Source organism: Medicago sativa, chromosome 4, assembly GCF_051527215.1.
Source record: "Medicago sativa cultivar Bolivia chromosome 4, Bolivia_mono, whole genome shotgun sequence".
Classification (NCBI taxonomy): domain Eukaryota; kingdom Viridiplantae; phylum Streptophyta; class Magnoliopsida; order Fabales; family Fabaceae; genus Medicago; species Medicago sativa.
The window spans coordinates 72130591-72149933 of record NC_140752.1 but is presented as its reverse complement, the minus strand read 5'-3'; the positions used below and the strand labels follow the sequence as shown (position 1 = coordinate 72149933).

Here is a 19343-nt window from a genome sequence, read left to right as displayed (position 1 = left end):
ATCAATGTATGAATCTGGATTATGTTTGACGAAGAAGAAAATGATAGAAGATGATGAAGCTTGTTGGAATTTGTGTGGCAGTTGGATGATGTGAATGACATGTGGAAGTCCATGCTATTAAATGTGGCTACATGAAATCCCAATAACGCTTCCACTTGACTTTTCTGTAACGATATTAATCAAATCACTAGATCGTTAAAGAATGAATCACTAATTTAACTAATTAATTAAAGTCGATAACTACTGTTTTTTAACCAAACCAAAGTTAACTCATATGTTTATCCTGCAAAATCATGATACAATTTGAGGAACACATGAAAGTCGATGTGATAAACATAATAGAAAGACATCCTTGCTAAAATATGAGTACCAGCTTGTCGCCCAACGAACACGACCTGCAAATTATTGTGGCTTATAAGAATAACTATTCAATCATTTATAATGGAGTTTTATTCTAAACTATTTGATTTACCAAAGTGAATGTCATCCACTTTTCTTTTCTTTTTTTGCAATCTAATGCAAAAATAACATTTGTGATGCTTGTTACCAAAATCCACTGGAGTGTATTATACAATCCCCAAGCTTGACGCAACACTGTTTGAAGATTCATATAACCTCAAATTGTCTTTGCCATTACAAAATGACATTGATCACCTCTAACACACATTTTAATGTCGTAGCAAGTCTGTTGTTGGAACGTGGATCCATCTACATTGAATTTAAAAATCCCACATGTGGAGGTATCCAATTGGTGTTAGATAAATGAGTCAATCAGGTTTGAGTTGTATGACATTTGCGAGCATGATGCCATGAGGTGGTATTTTTTTAACCATTGTAGCCATACCCAAACAAGGGATCGATTTTTCCGACTGTGTGCACATGATATCATATTCGCACATTTGTTAATCATACTTTGCTATACGTTCATAAATATTTTATTGCATTGCCAGCACAATATCAACAGAGTTGGTATCATAACTCTTCATATGACATTTGATTACTATTTGAAAAATAAGTATAACTCTGACGTGCAACAAAAAGATACGGATGCTCCGTTGCCAATTCAAAAGTTAGTATTATAGAGGGCGACTATGGAAATTAATTTATTTTTTCTCAAACAATCAATCTCTCTCATTTTTAGTAGATGACCGAGATTTCCCGAGCGATTCTCGGAGATCATAGACGCTAACTATGTTAGATTTAGAAAAAAATATAATCAATCACTCTCCTTTTTAGTAGATGACCGAGATTTCCCAAACGATTCTCAGAGATCAAAGACGTTAACTATGTTAGATTTAGATAAAAATTAAAACCATTTCGAAAAAATATAAAACCATTTAGAAAAAAAGAGTGTTAATATAATTAATTAAATTTACGATATGATCTTTAAACATTTAAATATGTTTGTAACCAAAAAAAAAACATTTAAATATGTTTTTATTTTCCTCTAAAAAAAAAAGTGATTCCCCAAACTTGACAAACCAATCCAATTCTACCCATTTTCTTCTCAAAGAAGACATACATGCCCCAAAATGTCCCTCTCTCTTTCCACAAGTTGGATTCCGTTGAACCCGTTTTCCTAGTCATCATCACCTTATTTATATAGGTCCATATCCCTTAAGTTTGGTCAGAGTTACAACAACACTTTACACACACAGCACAAGCAAGCATAGTACAAGTCCTATATATAGCTTAGTAGCGTCAAGTCAAATCAAATCCAATTACGTTTTCCTTTTCTTCATTCCGTGCGAGTGCGAGCGTTCCCCCCTCTTCTTTCAAACTCACTCACTCTGCTTCATTTTCACGCTGTCCTTTTTTCTCTTCATTTTTTACCTCTATAAATACCTATTATTCTTAACTAAAAAAAAGACAAAAAAAACTAAAAACCCCGAACTCTTCTCTCTCTAGAATCTCCTCCGAGCGAGTCTAGGGTTTTTGTCACTGTTCATTCACTCTACTCTCGTTCTAGGGTTTAATCACTCTTCTTCTTCTCCGATGGCCGCTGAGAAGCTCAGAGATTTGAGCTCTCCGATCGATGTTCCGTTACTCGACGCCACCGTCGCCGCCTTCTACGGCACTGGATCTAAGCAAGAGGTTAGTTACAATTCTCTCCCTCTCTTCAACAATGTCGCTAACACTGCAATGAATTACACGCATTTTAGGGTTTAATTCTTCAAACACACACTTCGTTGTGTAATAAGCTATCATACTTAATTCAATTATACGAGTTTCATTATTTATCCTGCAATCTACACGATTTCCAATGTTGTTGATAATAATTGATTCTTAATCTTGTGATATTGAACTAACTTGTTATCGTTTTAGATAATGTGATGCTGTTTACGGTTGTTTTGCTGTTTTTTGTGTGTTTGGATTTTAATATTTTTTTGTGTGTTTTGATTGTGTGCAGAGAAGTGCTGCTGATTCGATTTTGCGGGACTTGCAAAACAATCCTGATATGTGGCTTCAAGTCATGCATATTTTGCAGAACACTCAAAATCTCAATACCAAGTTTTTTGCATTGCAGGTTCGTTTGTTGTTTACTGAACAGTTGTTGGATTTTTGGATTTACGGTTACCTACAAAATATTACGGCTTCAATTATAGTCTATAAGCCTATATCCATGCATAGTCAATGCCGATAGTAATTTTTGTCGTTGTGGAAAGAGAAAGCTGTTATTGATTTGTTGTATGATCAAGATGTGCACGCTAGGTTGGTCAATTAGTAATGCACTATATTTGAAAACATGCTTACTCTAAGCTTAAAAGTAACGTACGATAGGCGTTTCAGTTTGTAATTATGCGTGATAAGTATCTGTCGCGAATCTGCTGCGTTGTCCAATATCTTGAAAAGATAGCTTATGCTAGCTGAAATTTCCTTTAGAGGCTGGCTTACGACAAAATTGTTCTTTCCACATTGCTTTGTTGGATAGACCCTTCGACTCAATACTGATTTGGTTATTGTGCTTTTGCTTGCTGAAATTTCCTTTAGAGGCTGGCTTACGCCAAAAATGTTCTTTCCACATAGCTTTGTTGGATAGACCCGTTGACTCAATACTCATTTGGTTATTGTGTTTTTGCTTGCTGAAATTTCCTTTAGAGGCTGGCTTACGACAAAAATGTTCTTTCCACATCGCTTTGTTGGATAGATCCGTTGACTCGATATTTGGTTATTGTGTTTTTGCTTTGCTGAAATTTCCTTTAGAGGCTGGCTTACGACAATAATGTTCTTTCCACATCGCTTTGTTGGATAGACCCGTTGACTCAATACTCATTTGGTTATGTATTCGTATTTGTTTTATATGGATTACTTAGTTTTGACCTCTGCATCCTACTTACTATTGGACCTTTGCCTTCGGAAACAACGCTTATTGACTGTTGAACAAGTTTTTCATTTCTTATTAGAACATTATATTAGCTACCTTTCTTAGTACATGTTTTTTACTATGCTTGTATCTTTCACTCAGGTTCTTGAAGGCGTAATTAAATATAGATGGAATGCCTTACCTGCTGAGCAGCGAGATGGAATGAAAAATTTCATCTCCGACATCATTGTTCAGGTATTAGCTGTATTTGGTTAAAGCAGTTATATGTGCTAGTCAGGCATACATAGATTTTCTTCTATAAGTTCATAGTTTTTCTACATCCTGGATCTCATTGTTGGTTTTTCTTGCATAGCTTTCTAGCAACGAGGCCTCATTTCGAACGGAAAGGTTGTATGTCAACAAGCTCAACATTATATTAGTTCAGGTAAACACCGCAGTTTCTTAACATTACTTTGACTGATTGTTCTGGTGCTTTTGTAGTCCTGAAACTTATAGTTCAATGATTTATTATTATGCTTTCCTTTTCTATAAACAAGTTCAGTCCTCTTAAGATCTTTTATACCTTTTCTATAAGCAGATTTTGAAGCATGAGTGGCCAGCAAGATGGCGAAGCTTTATTCCTGATCTTGTCGCAGCGGCTAAAACTAGTGAAACGATCTGTGAGAATTGCATGGCTATATTGAAAGTAAGTTTATCCCATTTTTCATTAGATTATGTTTCTTACGTCAATGATTGACTTAAAAAATGTCTGTTCAGCTTTTGAGCGAAGAGGTTTTTGATTTTTCAAGAGGAGAAATGACACAGCAGAAGATAAAAGAGCTTAAACAATCATTGAACAGGTAGCTGTTGATAGCTCAATGTCTATGTATTCTTTCCTGAAAGATTGAGTTTTAGTTACTTGTTGTACAGTAATGGATTTATAAGGTTGCATTCTTAAAACCCTAACATGTGATGGTCTATAATTTTTTGGGTACGCTTTTGATTCTTCAAATGTGCTCTATAGATTGAAATACTAGCAAGTGGTGATAACTGCATATCTAGGTGGCTAGTTAGAACAATTGGTTTTAACTAGCGAGTTGGAAAATATATTGTAGTTGGTATTAGTATGGCTTTCGATGTGATTTGGTAATTGCTTTTATCGCCTCGAAGTTAGACTGGGGCGATTAACATCAAATACTCTTATAGATGATCGGCAATTGCTTGATCATTTTACGTAAAAAAATAATTTTTGGCAAGTTACATAGAGGAAAATCATTTTCTAATCTAGGAATTATCACTAAAAAATGGTGCCACTTGCACCAGGCTTCCACCAGGTGGGGTGCGGTCTTGGTAGGGTAGACGCACACAGCCTTATCCCCGGCAGGCACTAACGGAGATGCTGGTTGTATGATTTGTACCTGTATCTACTTATTGGCTTAATTACTTATTACTTAATGTTTATGATCTGCAAATATTTTTGCTCACAATTCCGTTGTTAAATTTTACCATTTAGTTTCCTTTTCCTGCACATCTCTGACTCCTTTGTATGTGTCTTTGATATCATGCATATGATGCATTATAGTAATGTACTTAAAGCCTTAGAAGACTCAGTAGTAATGTACTTGAAGCCTTAGAAGACTCAGAAGATGTAATCTGAATTCTTGTAAGGCTTCCTTGTTATAGTTTTCCTGAAAGCCTAAGCTATTGTGCAAAAGCTTGGTAATAGTTTTATGTCTAACTCTCTTTATCATGCATGACTTGGATGGTTATTTTTTTTGTTCAGCTATTGTTATTGTTATCTATTTACATTTACTTTCTACGAAGTGTCTATATTTCACTAAGCATTGTACTTGGTTGTTTACAGCGAATTTCAACTCATACATGAGTTATGCTTATATGTGCTATCGGCATCCCAAAGGGCTGAGCTGATACGTGCCACACTATCTACATTGCATGCCTTCTTATCATGGATCCCCTTGGGTTATATATTTGAATCACCGTTGGTAGGTTCATTTTTCTGCTCAAAATGAATTTGTTGTTGATGAACTCACTAACTGAAATCTTACAACTTTTGTCGAAACCACAGCTTGAGACACTCCTAAAGTTTTTCCCAGTTCCAGCATATCGAAATCTTACGCTGCAATGTTTAACAGAGGTATGTTCCATCTTTTAAGTTCTGATAATTTACTTGAATTTTTTTATATCTATATTCACTTTTATGTTTGCAGGTGGCATCCCTTCAATTTGGGAATTTTTATGATGTGCAATATGTCAAGATGTATGGTATATTCATGGGCCAATTGCAGGTGTGTTTGGATCGTTCTCCTTTTTGTAACATGCACTGCATTCTTATTCTTATTTTTATTCATTTTATTTTGGCTTCAGCATTTTGACATACTTTGTGATAATGTAATGTTCAATGTAGACCATACTGCCGCCTAACACAAATATCCCTGAGGCATATGCACATGGCAATAGTGAAGAACAAGTAAGTTTTTACTGAAACAGGATGCTTAATTTGCTTAATTATTTGTTAAGTATCTGTCTTACCGTGGTTTTTCCCTCTGTTTAGGCATTTATACAGAACCTGGCGCTGTTCTTCACCTCATTTTTTAAGGTTAGATTTTTAAAGTTGTCTTTCATTTTATTTCGCGAATGTATAATAATCCAATGACATGATTGAACTTTGTTAGAATGTGGCATTGCTGAGGCTGATGCCTTTAAGCTGCATAGACTATATCATACTTGTGGCTCATTCAATATTAGATCCTGCATTATTGGGTTGTTTGTTGGGTGTTCTGCTCTCTGGCAACAATATTCTGATAGCCTTCTATTAATGCAGGTTCACATCCGCATCCTGGAATCCACTCAAGAGAATATAACAACTTTGCTTTTGGGCCTTGAATATCTTATCAGCATTTCATACGTTGACGATACTGAAGTTTTTAAGGTATGTGCATACTGCATTTGGGTGCCACTTTCTCCTGCTCTAAATAGTCAGATTGATACTGTATCTGGTTTGTTGAAAATAATAGGTCTGTTTGGACTACTGGAATTCCTTGGTGTCGGAGCTGTTTGAGCCACATCGAAGTTTGGATAATCCTGCAGCTTCTGCGAACTTGATGGGACTTCAGGTGCTGTGAAACTTACGATATGACTCTCTGAATGTTAAAATCAAGAATTGGCAATTCTCTTTCCCCCTATTAAAACATTTGTCTCACAAGATATGACCTAGCATCTTAATAGAATGCTTCATTTTTTGACGCTGCTCCTTTTGTCCTTAATGTTCACAAGAATGCCACTATCTGTTTAGCATGTTATTATTGGATTAAGAATTAATACTTGGTTGTGAAAGTGACTAATTAAATTAGTAAAATCAATAATCTGACTAGCTGTGATCACAACCATCCTAGTCTCTAAGTTTTGCTTATTTACTCGCTTTTCCTTGACTTGATCTTTGTTTTTTTGGTTTATTTGATCAATTTTAAAGCATGTTCTGTGGTGTTCCTACCACATATCTTCATGCTATATGAAGGATCCATTTTCAAATTTATTAAGTGCATGGCGAGATACAGGTTTTACCACGACCAATATTTATACTAAATTAATTAATTGGCTTTGTTTCATATATATAATTTTCATCTCAGAATCTCTTGTATGCTTCTAGTATAATATATTCTTTTCTTATTTCTAACAAAGGTGGCAGTGTATAAATATTGCTGATGTATTTTTCTTAATCGAGTAAGCAGGTATCGGCAATGCTTCCTGGTATGGTTGATGGGCACGGTTCTCAGCTTCTTCAACGTCGTCAGCTTTATGCTGGTCCCATGTCAAAGTTGAGAATGCTTATGATCTGTCGAATGGCTAAACCCGAAGAGGTTCTCATAGTTGAAGATGAAAATGGGAATATTGTCCGTGAAACCTTGAAGGACAATGATGTTCTTGTTCAATATAAGGTTATAAATTGATATGAGTTCTGCTAGATTTTAGTGTCTGATATTCATATCTATGTAGATAAAATCTCAAAAAATTACTTCCCTTTTGCATATTCTACTTTTATTGTTTGCTCTCAATAAATTCAAATGCGATAAATTTGAGACTCAACATTCCAATGTTTACTTGACAGATTATGAGGGAGACTCTTATTTACTTGGCACATCTTGACCATGATGATACTGAAAAGCAGGTATTTGAACCAGAAAACACTGCTCTTTTGTTTTGCTGGAAAGACAATCACATTATATGGTGTTTTTTTAATCAGTTTTAAATTTATTGTTGGGAGGCTTGTTCAAAAAAAAATTATTGTCGGGAATTTTATACTGTTTAAATATGAGACGATTTATTATTTGTCAAATTATGAAACCACAATATCAACTTTCTTTAAATATGGTGTTAATGACCTAATGTTGGAGTGAATAACCTAAAAATGTAATGTAATATTATATGAACGAATATGTTGTTTCGGTGTAGAGTGTTATGATGCAAAAGGCTACCTATCATAAATTTGTTGCACCTTTATTAAATCGTCTCGAATCGTGTAATCTGCAGATGCTGAGGAAATTAAGTAAACAACTCAGTGGTGAGGATTGGACCTGGAACAATTTGAATACACTCTGCTGGGCAATTGGATCTATATCTGGTTCCATGATAGAAGAGCAGGTACTGTAAACCATATGGTATTGCTTGATTGACTTTATATCCCTACATGCACAGGTCATTTTCAATATTAGGAGTTATTAGAGATAAGCTAGTCTAGTTATACAAAGATATAAAACAGAATTAGTTAGAGTTAGTCAAACAAGTCCTAACAACTTGTAACTAACTTGATGACTCAGCATTGCTGTATATAAGCAATCACAGAGATCTATTGTAACTGCATTCAGTCCATAATAACAGAATCAATCTTTTCATCTTCTTCACTCAAACAATGCTCTCTGAAATCTCTGAGTTTCTCTTTTCCTAATAGGAATATGTAGAGCTTTTGATCTGTTGAGGTATTTCCACTATTTGGGTATCCTGCTGTTATAAGATTTGTTATTGTAAATTTTGGAGACAACCATGTTGACTTCAATAATATCTTGATGGCATTGGAGTATACCTTGGATGTCATATAATGTCTTAGTTAGCAGCAACATCCTCCAATTTAACTTCTATTGGAGTCTCAACTACTCTTTCATGAATTGCTAATCTCTCTATGCATGCATGGCTTTATATTGGCTTGTTTTTGTTTTTTCTAGGAGCGATGAATGTGTTTTGTAAATCATTTTCTCAACTGATTCATTAAATTTTTTAACTATCTCTGTAACTCTTTATGCCATTGTTTTATCAGTTTTAGTATTTTATTTCCCTATTTATGGTTATACTTCCTTGATTTGTGACAGGAAAACAGATTTTTGGTTATGGTAATTCGTGATTTATTAAATCTATGTGAAATCACGAAGGGAAAAGATAACAAAGCAGTTATTGCAAGTAATATCATGTAAGAAGTGTTTTTATTTGCAATTTTTTTTATTGTTTCATATTGCTATTTTTTAGATATAATATCCAGTTGCTTCGCTTGATAGGTATGTTGTTGGCCAGTATCCCCGATTTTTAAGAGCTCATTGGAAGTTTCTTAAAACTGTTGTGAACAAGTTGTTTGAGTTTATGCATGAGACACATCCTGGAGTTCAGGTTGTTTTTTATCCTTTGAAGCTCACTTATTTTCAACTCGTGCATTACCTCTAATGATATTATTTATCATTAAATTTGATAACAAACACAGTCTTTGTATATTTTCTCCATAGCTGGGTTGATTTTCTTGTCTTCCATAATTTGAATATGATTAACCTGAATTTTGACTTGTTATTCATTACGGCTTTTTGAGTTCAGACTTATTTTTCTTAAATAGTACCTATATAGAAATTTTGACAAGATATGTCACATTCTTCATAGTAGCACTGTAGCCTATTTTACCATCTCAATAAGCTAACTTATAAGTCTGCTGAAGAATGAGCATCTAATTATTTTGTTTTAGTATTCCCTCCGCCTCTAATTTAAGCACCTATTGAAAAAAATTGTCTCTAAATATTAGCTCCCTTTCAAATTACTAGATGCAGTTATTATTTTTTTCAAACATTGCTCTAATTAATACTACAAATTTTCTTGGAATATGAAAAGTCTACATTAAATACATGTATACACAGAAGACAAAAAAGGAAATAATTGATGAGTTTAATGAAGCAAAAATCAAATTTTAAAGTATCAATATAATGAATGTACAATTCCCAAGATAAAGTTTCCTCATTAGACTTCTGAAGGGCACTTGTTAGCATTTCCCTTTAATAATAGTTATACACAAAATGTACACATTAATTACACTGCCAACTTTTTTTTTTAATATTTGTGAAATATGCAAGGTTTGGCTATAACTACGGACGTAGGGAGTATTTTTTTTTTTTGCTGTAATTTTTAATTCTTTTTTCTGGCAATTGGGTATTATACGTGATGAAACTAAACACTGAAGTCTAGCATATGGTTTGGTGGAATACCATCCTAATCTATATTTACCTTGTAATATCTGCATGGTTCTTTGTGTTAGTATTCAGAAATCATCTGAAATACACTTCAAGTACTGTAATATTGCATTGAAAGTCTATATATGATCCTGTTTCATTTGTTTTAGGATATGGCGTGTGACACTTTTTTGAAAATAGTTCAGAAGTGCAAGCGTAAGTTTGTGATCACCCAGGTAATAAGGGCCATAATTTCCTCCCTTTTCCTATCCTCTTGAATTCATATAAAAATAACTAATTTGTGTCCCACAATTGCTATTTCAGGTTGGCGAAAACGAGCCATTTGTATCTGAACTTCTATCAGGCCTTCCAATCACTATTGCAGATCTTGAACCCCATCAGATACACTCCTTCTACGAATCTGTATGCCTTATAGAAGTCTTAAACTCATTAATTAAAAATTTCATATTCAATTATGTATTTTTCATTTGTCCTATATTTGTTCTTGTAAGTTATATTGTTGAAAATTGTAGGTTGCTCATATGATTCAAGCAGAGTCTGATTCACAGAAGAGAGATGAATTTCTTCAGCGGTTGATGGAGCTCCCAAATCAGGTCTTTTGCTTGCTTGATAAGTCATTTGCTGAATCACTTTCATTTTATGCATTTGAATTTTGTAAAAAAATTCTTGAAACCAAGTATTATAATTAATGTCTGCACCTTTGGTTTTTTCCCCCCTGCAGAAATGGATGGAAATTATAGGCCAGGCACATCAAAATGTTGATTTTTTGAAGGATCAAGATGTAATACGGACTGTGCTTAATATATTGCAGGTATAGTTTTCATTTTTTATGTAATTTCGTGGCACTGCATGCTAAGATGCCATTTGAATTTTGAAATTTCATTTAATGTTTTATGGTCAGTAGTGAGAGCTTTTGACAAATCAGTTGCTGATGTTGGCTATGCGAACGGTCAAAGTTTACCATTGTTGACTTGTTCGGGAATTTTTTTTTTCAGTGTCATTCCTTGTTAGAAATCTTTTGTTGTATTTACATAGTTGGTCATAAGCATGTAAAAGGAGTAGAGATGCCTTCTCCTTGTTTGGAGTTTAAACTACTATCTTGTGATCTTGGTACCCATTGTTAATTGTTCAAACATCTAAGGGAAAGCTGCCTTTATTCAATCACAGCCTCTGATTTTTTTGTTGGTTTTTCTATGTTCGATGTATAACTATGATTATAATCAATGCCAGGTCTTTTGTTTTATTTTGCTGTTCTGTTACTTCATGCTGTTAAGTTTGTATTTGAATTCCTCTTAACTGCAGACGAATACAAGTGTTGCATCTTCTTTAGGGACATTTTTCCTGCCTCAAATCACAATGATCTTTTTGGACATGTTGAATGTGTACAGGTGTGTTCTGTTAACTGATAGTTTTTTCATTAGTTATGCTAGTAACAGTTGATACAATATAAGTAGTTTGATTTGATTCTTCATTTCTGGTATGACATATGCTAAATCAGCTTTTTTGTTTTGCAACAGAATGTACAGTGAGCTTATTTCTAAAAGTATTTTAGAAGGGGGGCCTTATGCATCTAAAACATCTTATGTGAAACTTCTACGGTAAGATTATTTGAGATTATAGCTGCTTTTAGAAAATATGATTAATGTTCAGTCCCTTTTTATTTATTCTTTTCGATGCAGTTCGGTTAAGAGGGAGACACTTAAATTGATCGAGACATTCTTGGATAAGGCTGAAGATCAACCACAGATTGGAAAACAATTTGTGCCACCAATGATGGATCCTGTTCTGGGAGATTATGCTAGGAATGCTCCTGATGCAAGGGAATCTGAGGTTTTGTCCCTTTTTGCTACAATAGTAAACAAGTATGCTTCTTTCTCCTTTTTTTATTTTTTATGTTCATTTATTTCCTTGGTTGGTATGCTGCTTTGACATCCGCATTCTACATGCTTATGTTCTGCTACTTCCTAAGGGTTATATGATATTCATATGTTTCATTCGTTTTCTCTGGCCCCCTCTTACTTCCAGATATAAAGCTACAATGATTGAAGATGTGCCTCGCATATTTGAAGCCGTTTTTCAGTGCACATTAGAGGTAATTGTGTACGATATTCAGCTTTGTTGTAAATGTCCTTGTTTGTTGTTGTTGTTACGTGGTTGTAGCCCTTGCGTTTGATATCCACCTCGGAATCCACTATTCCCTTTGATTTGAATATTTAGTTTTGAAAAATAATATCAGTCTTGTATGGTTTTGTATTTACAAATCAAAATGTAAAATTAAATGTATTTTGATATTAGCATTTAGTTTTGTTTTTTCTGGAAATGTATATTTACAGTCAATATTCTGAGTTCATAATTTCAAAGTTGTAATTTTTAATAACTTGATGACAAATAATTATTGGGTATTTAGCCTGTAAAATATCAACTGAACTATATTTTCTCTTTTTTTCTGTTACATAGATGATTACAAAAAACTTTGAAGATTACCCTGAGCACCGGCTTAAGTTCTTCTCTCTTCTCCGCGCCATAGCTACTCATTGTTTTCCTGCACTGATCTGTTTGTCAAGCCAGGTTTTGTTTCTTGCTTTCTCCTTTTCCATGAATCAACAGTGTTTCAGTTTTTCCGTGTATGAGATGTTAACTGCATCTGCTTGTCTAATTTTTCAATTTCTGTAGTCTGTGTCTGATATTTTTGGTCATCTGTTTCAGCAATTGAAGCTTGTTATGGATTCAATCATGTGGGCATTTCGGCACACAGAAAGGAATATTGCTGAAACAGGCCTGAACCTGTTGTTGGAGATGCTGAAGAAGTTTCAGGTGTGGTTTTTGTGCTCCTAACCTTGGGTTTTGTTTCTGCATACTGTAATTCCTTTTTGTTTTGAAAGAAGCATACTGTTTTTGAGGGTTTCTTATCTTTGATGCACTTTCTGTCTTTCTATTAATGATAAATTTTATTAATGATAAATTTTATTTTCCATTCATAACAAAGTTTTTTCCACTCCTGCATATATCATTTTATATATTTTGACTGAATGTCTTATTTACAACAGGGCTCAGAGTTCTGTAATCAGTTCTACAGGACATACTTCTTGACAACTGAGAATGAGATATTTGCTGTTTTGACCGATACTTTTCATAAGCCTGGGTTCAAATTACATGTCCTGGTGCTTCAGCATTTGTTTTGTCTGGTACTGTGTCATAGTTATTCTTTGTTTTGTTTTTTTGTTTCTCAATTTAGCAAGAAAGAGCACAAATAATTGGTTTGACCTTTCAGCTGGAAACTGGTGTGCTAACTGAGCCCCTTTGGGATGTTGCTACAAGTCCACAGTCATACCCAAGTAATGCAGTTTTTGTTCGTGAGTATACTATAAAGCTTCTAAGTGCTTCTTTTCCGAACATGACAACAGCTGAGGTAATTGAAGAGAAAATCGATTACATTTATTTCCCTCTTGCTAGAACAACTGACTAATTTCATGAATTTGCAGGTTACCCAATTTGTTAATGGACTATTTGAGTCTACAAATGATCTCTCTACATTTAAAACCCATATACGAGATTTCCTGATACAGTCAAAAGAATTTTCAGCTCAGGTAATGCTTTATTTATATAATATTGCTACTCAACTTGTGCTAAATTGACGTTCTCTTTTTCGACCAAAGCAAGAAATTGAGAAGTTTGTACAGGCGTTTCTATAATGTTGACCAGTACATATTGAAATATAAATTTAATCACATGAATGTTTTTATGATCATTTTAGTAGCTCGTTGCTACAGTTGATGTTTCTGAGCTCTTTCATGTTCACCTTGTAAATTGTTTGATTGTATTCCTTTGCTTCCCATAATACTTCGCAAATCTGGTGTTTTTTCAGTCAAAAAAAAATCTGATGTTTGTTTGTCATCTTCTGTACTCCAGGATAACAAAGATCTCTATGCTGAAGAGGCTGCGGCTCAGAGAGAAAGAGAACGGCAAAGAATGCTTTCTATTCCAGGGCTGATTGCCCCTATCGAGTTGCAAGATGAAATGGTGGACTCATAGGTAGGTTAAACAGTGTAGAAGTTAATTTTAATACCGTGGGCATTTTGGTGTTTTTCACAGGCTCCTTCATTCAAAATCAATTAGCAGTGACTTTGAGAATAGATGTAGCTTTTTCGTCCAAGTTTAGTTTTTCCTCTCTTTCCAATATTTTATATTGGGACTGATGTGGCCATGGTTCCTGATTTTCAGAGTTTTAGCTAGCCAGGGGATATAGACTTGTTCATGTGGTGAGTGTAGATTATTGATTTACTAATTGAGGATTATGTTGGGTCATTTTAAGGAATTCATGTAGCCATCTTTGTATTGAACAAAAATGGAAGACTCCTTCGGAGTGATGATGACTCTTTAGGTGTGACCTAACTTCTGGCGGTTTGTGCAGAAAACCCTTGTGGTTTTATATTTTGTATTTTTTCCTTCAATTGATTTTTAGGGGTATTGATGTACCGAGTGCACTTACTATATGGTTTCATGAATATTAGTGTTGTTATATATATGCCCCATCCCTCCAAATAGAGAGGATATTATTTTACATTTATAATGTCTTCCTTTCTAGCTTCAAATCTCTAGCAATGTTTCTATACATCGTTGAAAACATGAATATATATTAGGGAGCCAATTAGCACTCAGACCAGCTATTGTTGATATGTAAATATAATTACTTTTGATTGCTTAAATAATGTCTATAGGGCACTTGTTAGCATCATCGTAAATTTAATACTTCTCTGATCTGGCCATGGGCTACCCTTATTTATACCACATTTTTTTTTATTAAAAAAAGTCTTAAATTAGTGTAGTCTAAATGACCCCCTCTGTATCTATCTATTTTTACTAAATCCTATAAGTGCTTGTTTGGCTTCACGTTCAAGATCATCCAACCCAACTTGTGTTTAGTGTGGTCAAAAGCGATTTTCACCGACATACATGAAATCGATTCTGAATTTAAAGAGAGTAGTGCACTGATTTGTCTGATTCCGCTGTCTACCTATTTCTGCAGTACTGCAAATTTTAAGAGTGTGGTTAGAGAAATGAGCCTTGTTTTCTTTTAAAGTGTCATTTGACTAGAGATTTTATGTTTTTATTTTAATGTCGTTTTTATTTAAGTGTCATACTCTTTTTTAATAAAACTAATTATGCTATCTAGTTGGAAAATGAATGTTTTTTTGTTATATTCAAATTTAAACTTCATTGAAACAAAGTTTTCTTACTTATATTATCGGTTTCATTAAGATTTGAAATTTTGCAAATAAAATGAGTAACATTGTTAAAAAAATTATTGCAAATTAAAAAACAATTCTGATGAAAAAAATTAAAGACTTCGTAAATGTTTAAAAAGAAAGTGGAAGATTCATTGAAAGAAAGATAAAACGTGTGCTCCAAAAATAGAAATTTGTTAGAGGGAGACTAACTAGGGATCATGAGATTTAGGGTTTAGAGTCAGATCAATACCATTAACATGCTTGAGTATCAAACAACATCGTCCCATTGTCATTTAAAAATAGAAAATGTAGGGGGGGTTTATTTTAAATTTTTATAAAAGAATATAGGGTTAAATATGTTTTTGGTCCCTATAAATATACCAACTTTTTGTTTTAGTCCCTCTAAAATTTTCCTTCAACTTTTAGTTTCAAATTTTCCATCTTCACTTTTGGTCTCTCATTTAAAGTAAACTCATATGTAGAATTCATATTTTTGAATAAAATTTTGCAGAAAAAATCATAATGTTATAAGAATCTCTCCCAAAAAAATGAATTTAATATGAATTTTTATATTTTTTTGGGGAATTTTTTTACAATATTCTACAATATTCGTTTTTAGGGACAATGCATAATATATGCAAGGAGTGATGATGGTGGAGAATGCGTTAAGACTATCATGGAAGGCGGTAAAAACTATCATGCTTAGAAATGATGATGGAGAATGGGTTAATGATGCAGTGTAACATAAAAATATGGTTCGCAATTTCTAAAGAAGAAATGTTCACAGACCAACTGTTATTTTCCCCAATTGAGTAATGAAAGTGTAACTTAAAGCTTTGCTACATATCATTAAGAAAGAAGTTTTTAAAGATTTATAGATAGATAGCCTACTGTTTAAAAAATAAATAAATAGATAGATAACCTTGAGATGATGTGTGAATACATACAGGCATGTTAATTTGTTAATATCAGTAGCAAAAACAATAATGATAATAATTTAAAAAGGATGTATCAGCTGGATATAAAAAAGGGAAGAAAGTGAAAAACTAAATGAGAGGTTTGCATCATCTCTCTCAGTCTCCACATTAGATTAATAGCATCCTCTCCACTATCTTCTGGGTGCATTTGTTGCAAAGCCCATATACAATTCAGTGTGGATTGTATCCTAGTAAAAAAAAAAAAAATTCATAAATTGTTAAACCATACATGCAAAGGTTGTATTCACTTCATGAAACTATAATAGTATAAACCCCAAATTAAGTTGCACATGACCTAGTATATTGAAGAAAAAGAACCGGTCTGTGCATGAGGCTCTCAACAAGCCCTAAGCGGATAAACTCTTTTCTAAGATTTGGACCTGTGACCTCTGAGTCACAAGGCAACAACATTGCCGTTGCGCCAAGGCTTTCATGAACTTATAGTCTTATAATATTGATTGACACCACAAAACAAGTACTCTTCAAACCAGCTGCACGGCCAGCATGATCATGAAAAAACAAAATGTAATTGAACAGAGAGCAATAAGAAAGATTGAGAGAAAAAAATATATTATAATCACACCTTGTTATCAAAGAAGATAGATACCATGACTTTTATAACCACTGTGCTCTACTTTACAGCGTTCAATCAGCTGAGGGGAGCATTCCTTCTTCAGTGTTTCAACATCTCCCTGTATGTTTATAAGTAAAAGCCAATTCATAAACAACAAATAAATCTAATACAAAAAATATTTTAGTGCTTTATTCCTTGATAGTTGATATCAGGTTTTGCATTTAACAAGTGGTAAGATTTTTGAAAACTTCCACATCATTAACTAACTATGATTTCATGCTAATGGACACCACATCTAACCTGCATAAGGCCATTTTTTTCCTCTTTAAGGCGATATTGGATAACAATGCTTATGTTCTTTTTCACTCAAAACATTCCGCTGTATCTTCCTTGATTCAGAGAAAGTACACGTTTACGGATGGACGGACAGATCAGCACATGAAGAACATGGATGCCACCGAAGAAGATGAATGCAAAGGTAGCTATTCTGGAAAAGGAGGTGGTAAGCCTCAAAACAGCTCTCTAGGTGATGCAATCTAAGGCATTACTCTTGCTCACTAAGAGCATGGATAGATGAGTTATTGGATGAATTGTATGGAGCTCAAATTTTTCTTAACTAGACCTGAAATTGGATTTATCATCAAGTATATCTCAGAAGTAAGGTTGTTCTTAAGACTTTGTTTGCGAGTTTGGAGGGAAGGGGAAGGAGAGGCTTTGAGGGGTGGAAAATACGAGGGAAAATGGAGAAATCTTTCAAAATTTTTAAAAGAGTATTTTTTTTAGAGAATGATAAATTAATGCATATGATTACTATATTTTTAATTTTAAAAATAATATAACAACATAGATTAAATTTGAAGAATTCATATACACCCTCCAAAACCCCCCAAAACCCTCCTCCAATACAATTTTTTAGTTCCCCAAATGAGAATGGTTTAGTATTATGAAGAAAAATTAACCCCTCAAAACCCTCCCCTCCCATTTTCCTCTATTTCTTCCACTTGCTCATTCCTTTTTTCCCAAGTCTTTCACTCCATTCTCCTCCAAACTCCCAAACAAAGCCTAAAACAACATCTAGAACACATAAGGGGTCATTATGAGTATCTAGTAATGTCATTTGGGTTAATGAACGCACCTTCTACTTTTCAAGCAATAATTAATGAGATTTTAAGAACCACATTAAGAATATTTATGTTGATCTTCTTTGGTGATACTTCGATGTATAGTCTAGATTGGGACATGCATTTACTGCACTTAGCAGAGGTGTTGGATGTATTAAATAACCAATAGTTTTTTTTTTTTTGAGAGAAAATAACCAATAGTTGGTCGCGGAGTATTTGGGACGTACCATATCCCTAGGTGGCAATGGATCCGAATAAAGGTGTGTGCCCGTGCCTAAAAATACTTAAGTTGTGGGAATTTGCAATTTTAACCTGATATATTACAGGAAAATCATCAGGACTCTGGCAAGATACCTGAACCATTAATCGAGCTCACAGAGGAGTGGCTCAAATGGAGTCAAAAGGCACAAGAGGCTTTTGAATTTCTCAAAGGGAGGATTATTGTTGCTCCTGTCCTAGCCTTTTCAGACTTCATATAGGAGTTTGCTATTGAAAGTCGGGGCAGGGGTTGGGTGAGTTATGATCTCAAATAACATTAGAATACACACAATTGGCAATAATCTCAAATAACTAGTGGTTGTGGCATTGGCAATTCAACACTAGAGGTCGTACATGATATGCAGAAAAATCAGTTTGCGCAAATTGGAAGAGCTTAAAACAATTCAGTTAGAGTGTGACTACTCTGTGCAGATACCTGATCCTGAAAATAAAGTGCAGATGCTATATTTTTCATTTAAGTTTCCCTAAAACTACTCTGTAACACTGATTATTTCTCTAGTTGAGTTGATGCAAGTATCAATACAATTCAGTTTTTCTATTCCTTTTCTGGGTTCTATATCACTAACCTTGATGTAAGTTAAGCACTGGTTTTATTGTCTCCTGCACTTCTCCCAAAAAATTTGGTAAGGAAAAATTTACTGGCTCATGTGATCAAATTAAAAGAAAATGATGTTAGCAAGTACAATAATAATAAAATGTTAAGACCAAGACAAAAACAAAAGGAGTAAGAACCTGCAGATCCCGTTGTCGTATTTCCTCTTTATCGAACAAACAAAGTAACCTTAATTATTTCAAGGACAAGTAACCTTGAGGATTAGTTTGAAAATGATTTTCTGGTAGTACGGTAAACGGTAGCAACCTTGTTCCACTTCTATACTATTCTCACTTCTTTACAAAGTATTTCCCTCATCATATGTGTTAAATATCATGCTTAGGACTGCTGATGTGAAGACTTTTATGTATTATGTGTTGGTTATTTTATTTTAGTAACTGCTGTTCAGTTTTCTTTAATTAATTGTGTTGTATTGTGGTAGTTATTGGAAGTTTTTAGTATTGTCAAACTATGTAAAACATAGTGTGTGTTCTGATTGTTTTTTAATTAGACAAATTATATGAATGAAAGCAGTTATTTCTCCTTTGTCTTGTTCATTTCCTGCAACTGTTTTCTTGTTCAATTAACAACAATTGGTATCTAGAGCCCTATTCTAAGGGATCAGTGTGAGTTTAACGTCATGGAAACCGAAGCAAGTCTCTCCGGCATCGCTCCGACGGTGTTCGACGGAAGTAACTACCAACTTTGGGCAGTGCGTATGGAGGCATATTTGGAAGCTTTGGATTTGTGGGA

General features: G+C 34.0%; 1 protein-coding gene and 1 long non-coding RNA gene across 2 annotated transcripts; one reads left to right on the top strand and one right to left on the bottom strand.

Annotated features, from left to right (window-relative positions):
- The first annotated feature begins 1713 nt into the window (after positions 1-1713).
- On the top strand, positions 1714-14382 carry XPO1A (exportin 1A). Its single transcript, XM_085703023.1, has 33 exons — positions 1714-2094; positions 2411-2527; positions 3467-3559; positions 3678-3749; positions 3903-4010; positions 4082-4164; positions 5169-5307; positions 5391-5459; positions 5533-5610; positions 5730-5792; positions 5877-5921; positions 6147-6254; positions 6340-6438; positions 7054-7260; positions 7431-7490; positions 7853-7963; positions 8686-8783; positions 8869-8977; positions 9969-10034; positions 10123-10221; positions 10332-10412; positions 10541-10630; positions 11122-11207; positions 11337-11417; positions 11499-11681; positions 11845-11911; positions 12277-12387; positions 12526-12633; positions 12867-13004; positions 13091-13228; positions 13302-13406; positions 13729-13851; positions 14041-14382. Exons 1-32 carry the CDS (start codon positions 1996-1998, stop codon positions 13849-13851), a joined length of 3234 nt encoding a protein of 1077 aa, XP_085559149.1. The 5' UTR covers positions 1714-1995; the 3' UTR covers positions 14041-14382.
- Positions 14383-15941: 1559 nt separating this feature from the next.
- On the bottom strand, positions 15942-18891 carry LOC146931548 (uncharacterized). Its single transcript, XR_015006751.1, has 4 exons — positions 18731-18891; positions 18565-18636; positions 16608-16716; positions 15942-16212 (listed from the first exon to the last, which is right to left on the bottom strand). It is a non-coding gene; the product is annotated as an uncharacterized LOC146931548 (long non-coding RNA).
- Between the last annotated feature and the right edge of the window lie 452 nt (positions 18892-19343).

What these genes read in the sequence shown, in the direction of transcription:
- XPO1A (XM_085703023.1), top strand. Translation starts at nt 1,996, where the DNA reads ATGGCCGCTGAGAAGCTCAGAGATTTGAGCTCTCCGATCGATGTTCCG. An exon ending in ATGTTCTTGTTCAATATAAG is followed by an intron (nt 7,261 to 7,430) that starts GTTATAAATTGA and finishes TTTACTTGACAG; the next exon opens with ATTATGAGGGAGACTCTTAT. An exon ending in GACATGTTGAATGTGTACAG is followed by an intron (nt 11,208 to 11,336) that starts GTGTGTTCTGTT and finishes GTTTTGCAACAG; the next exon opens with AATGTACAGTGAGCTTATTT.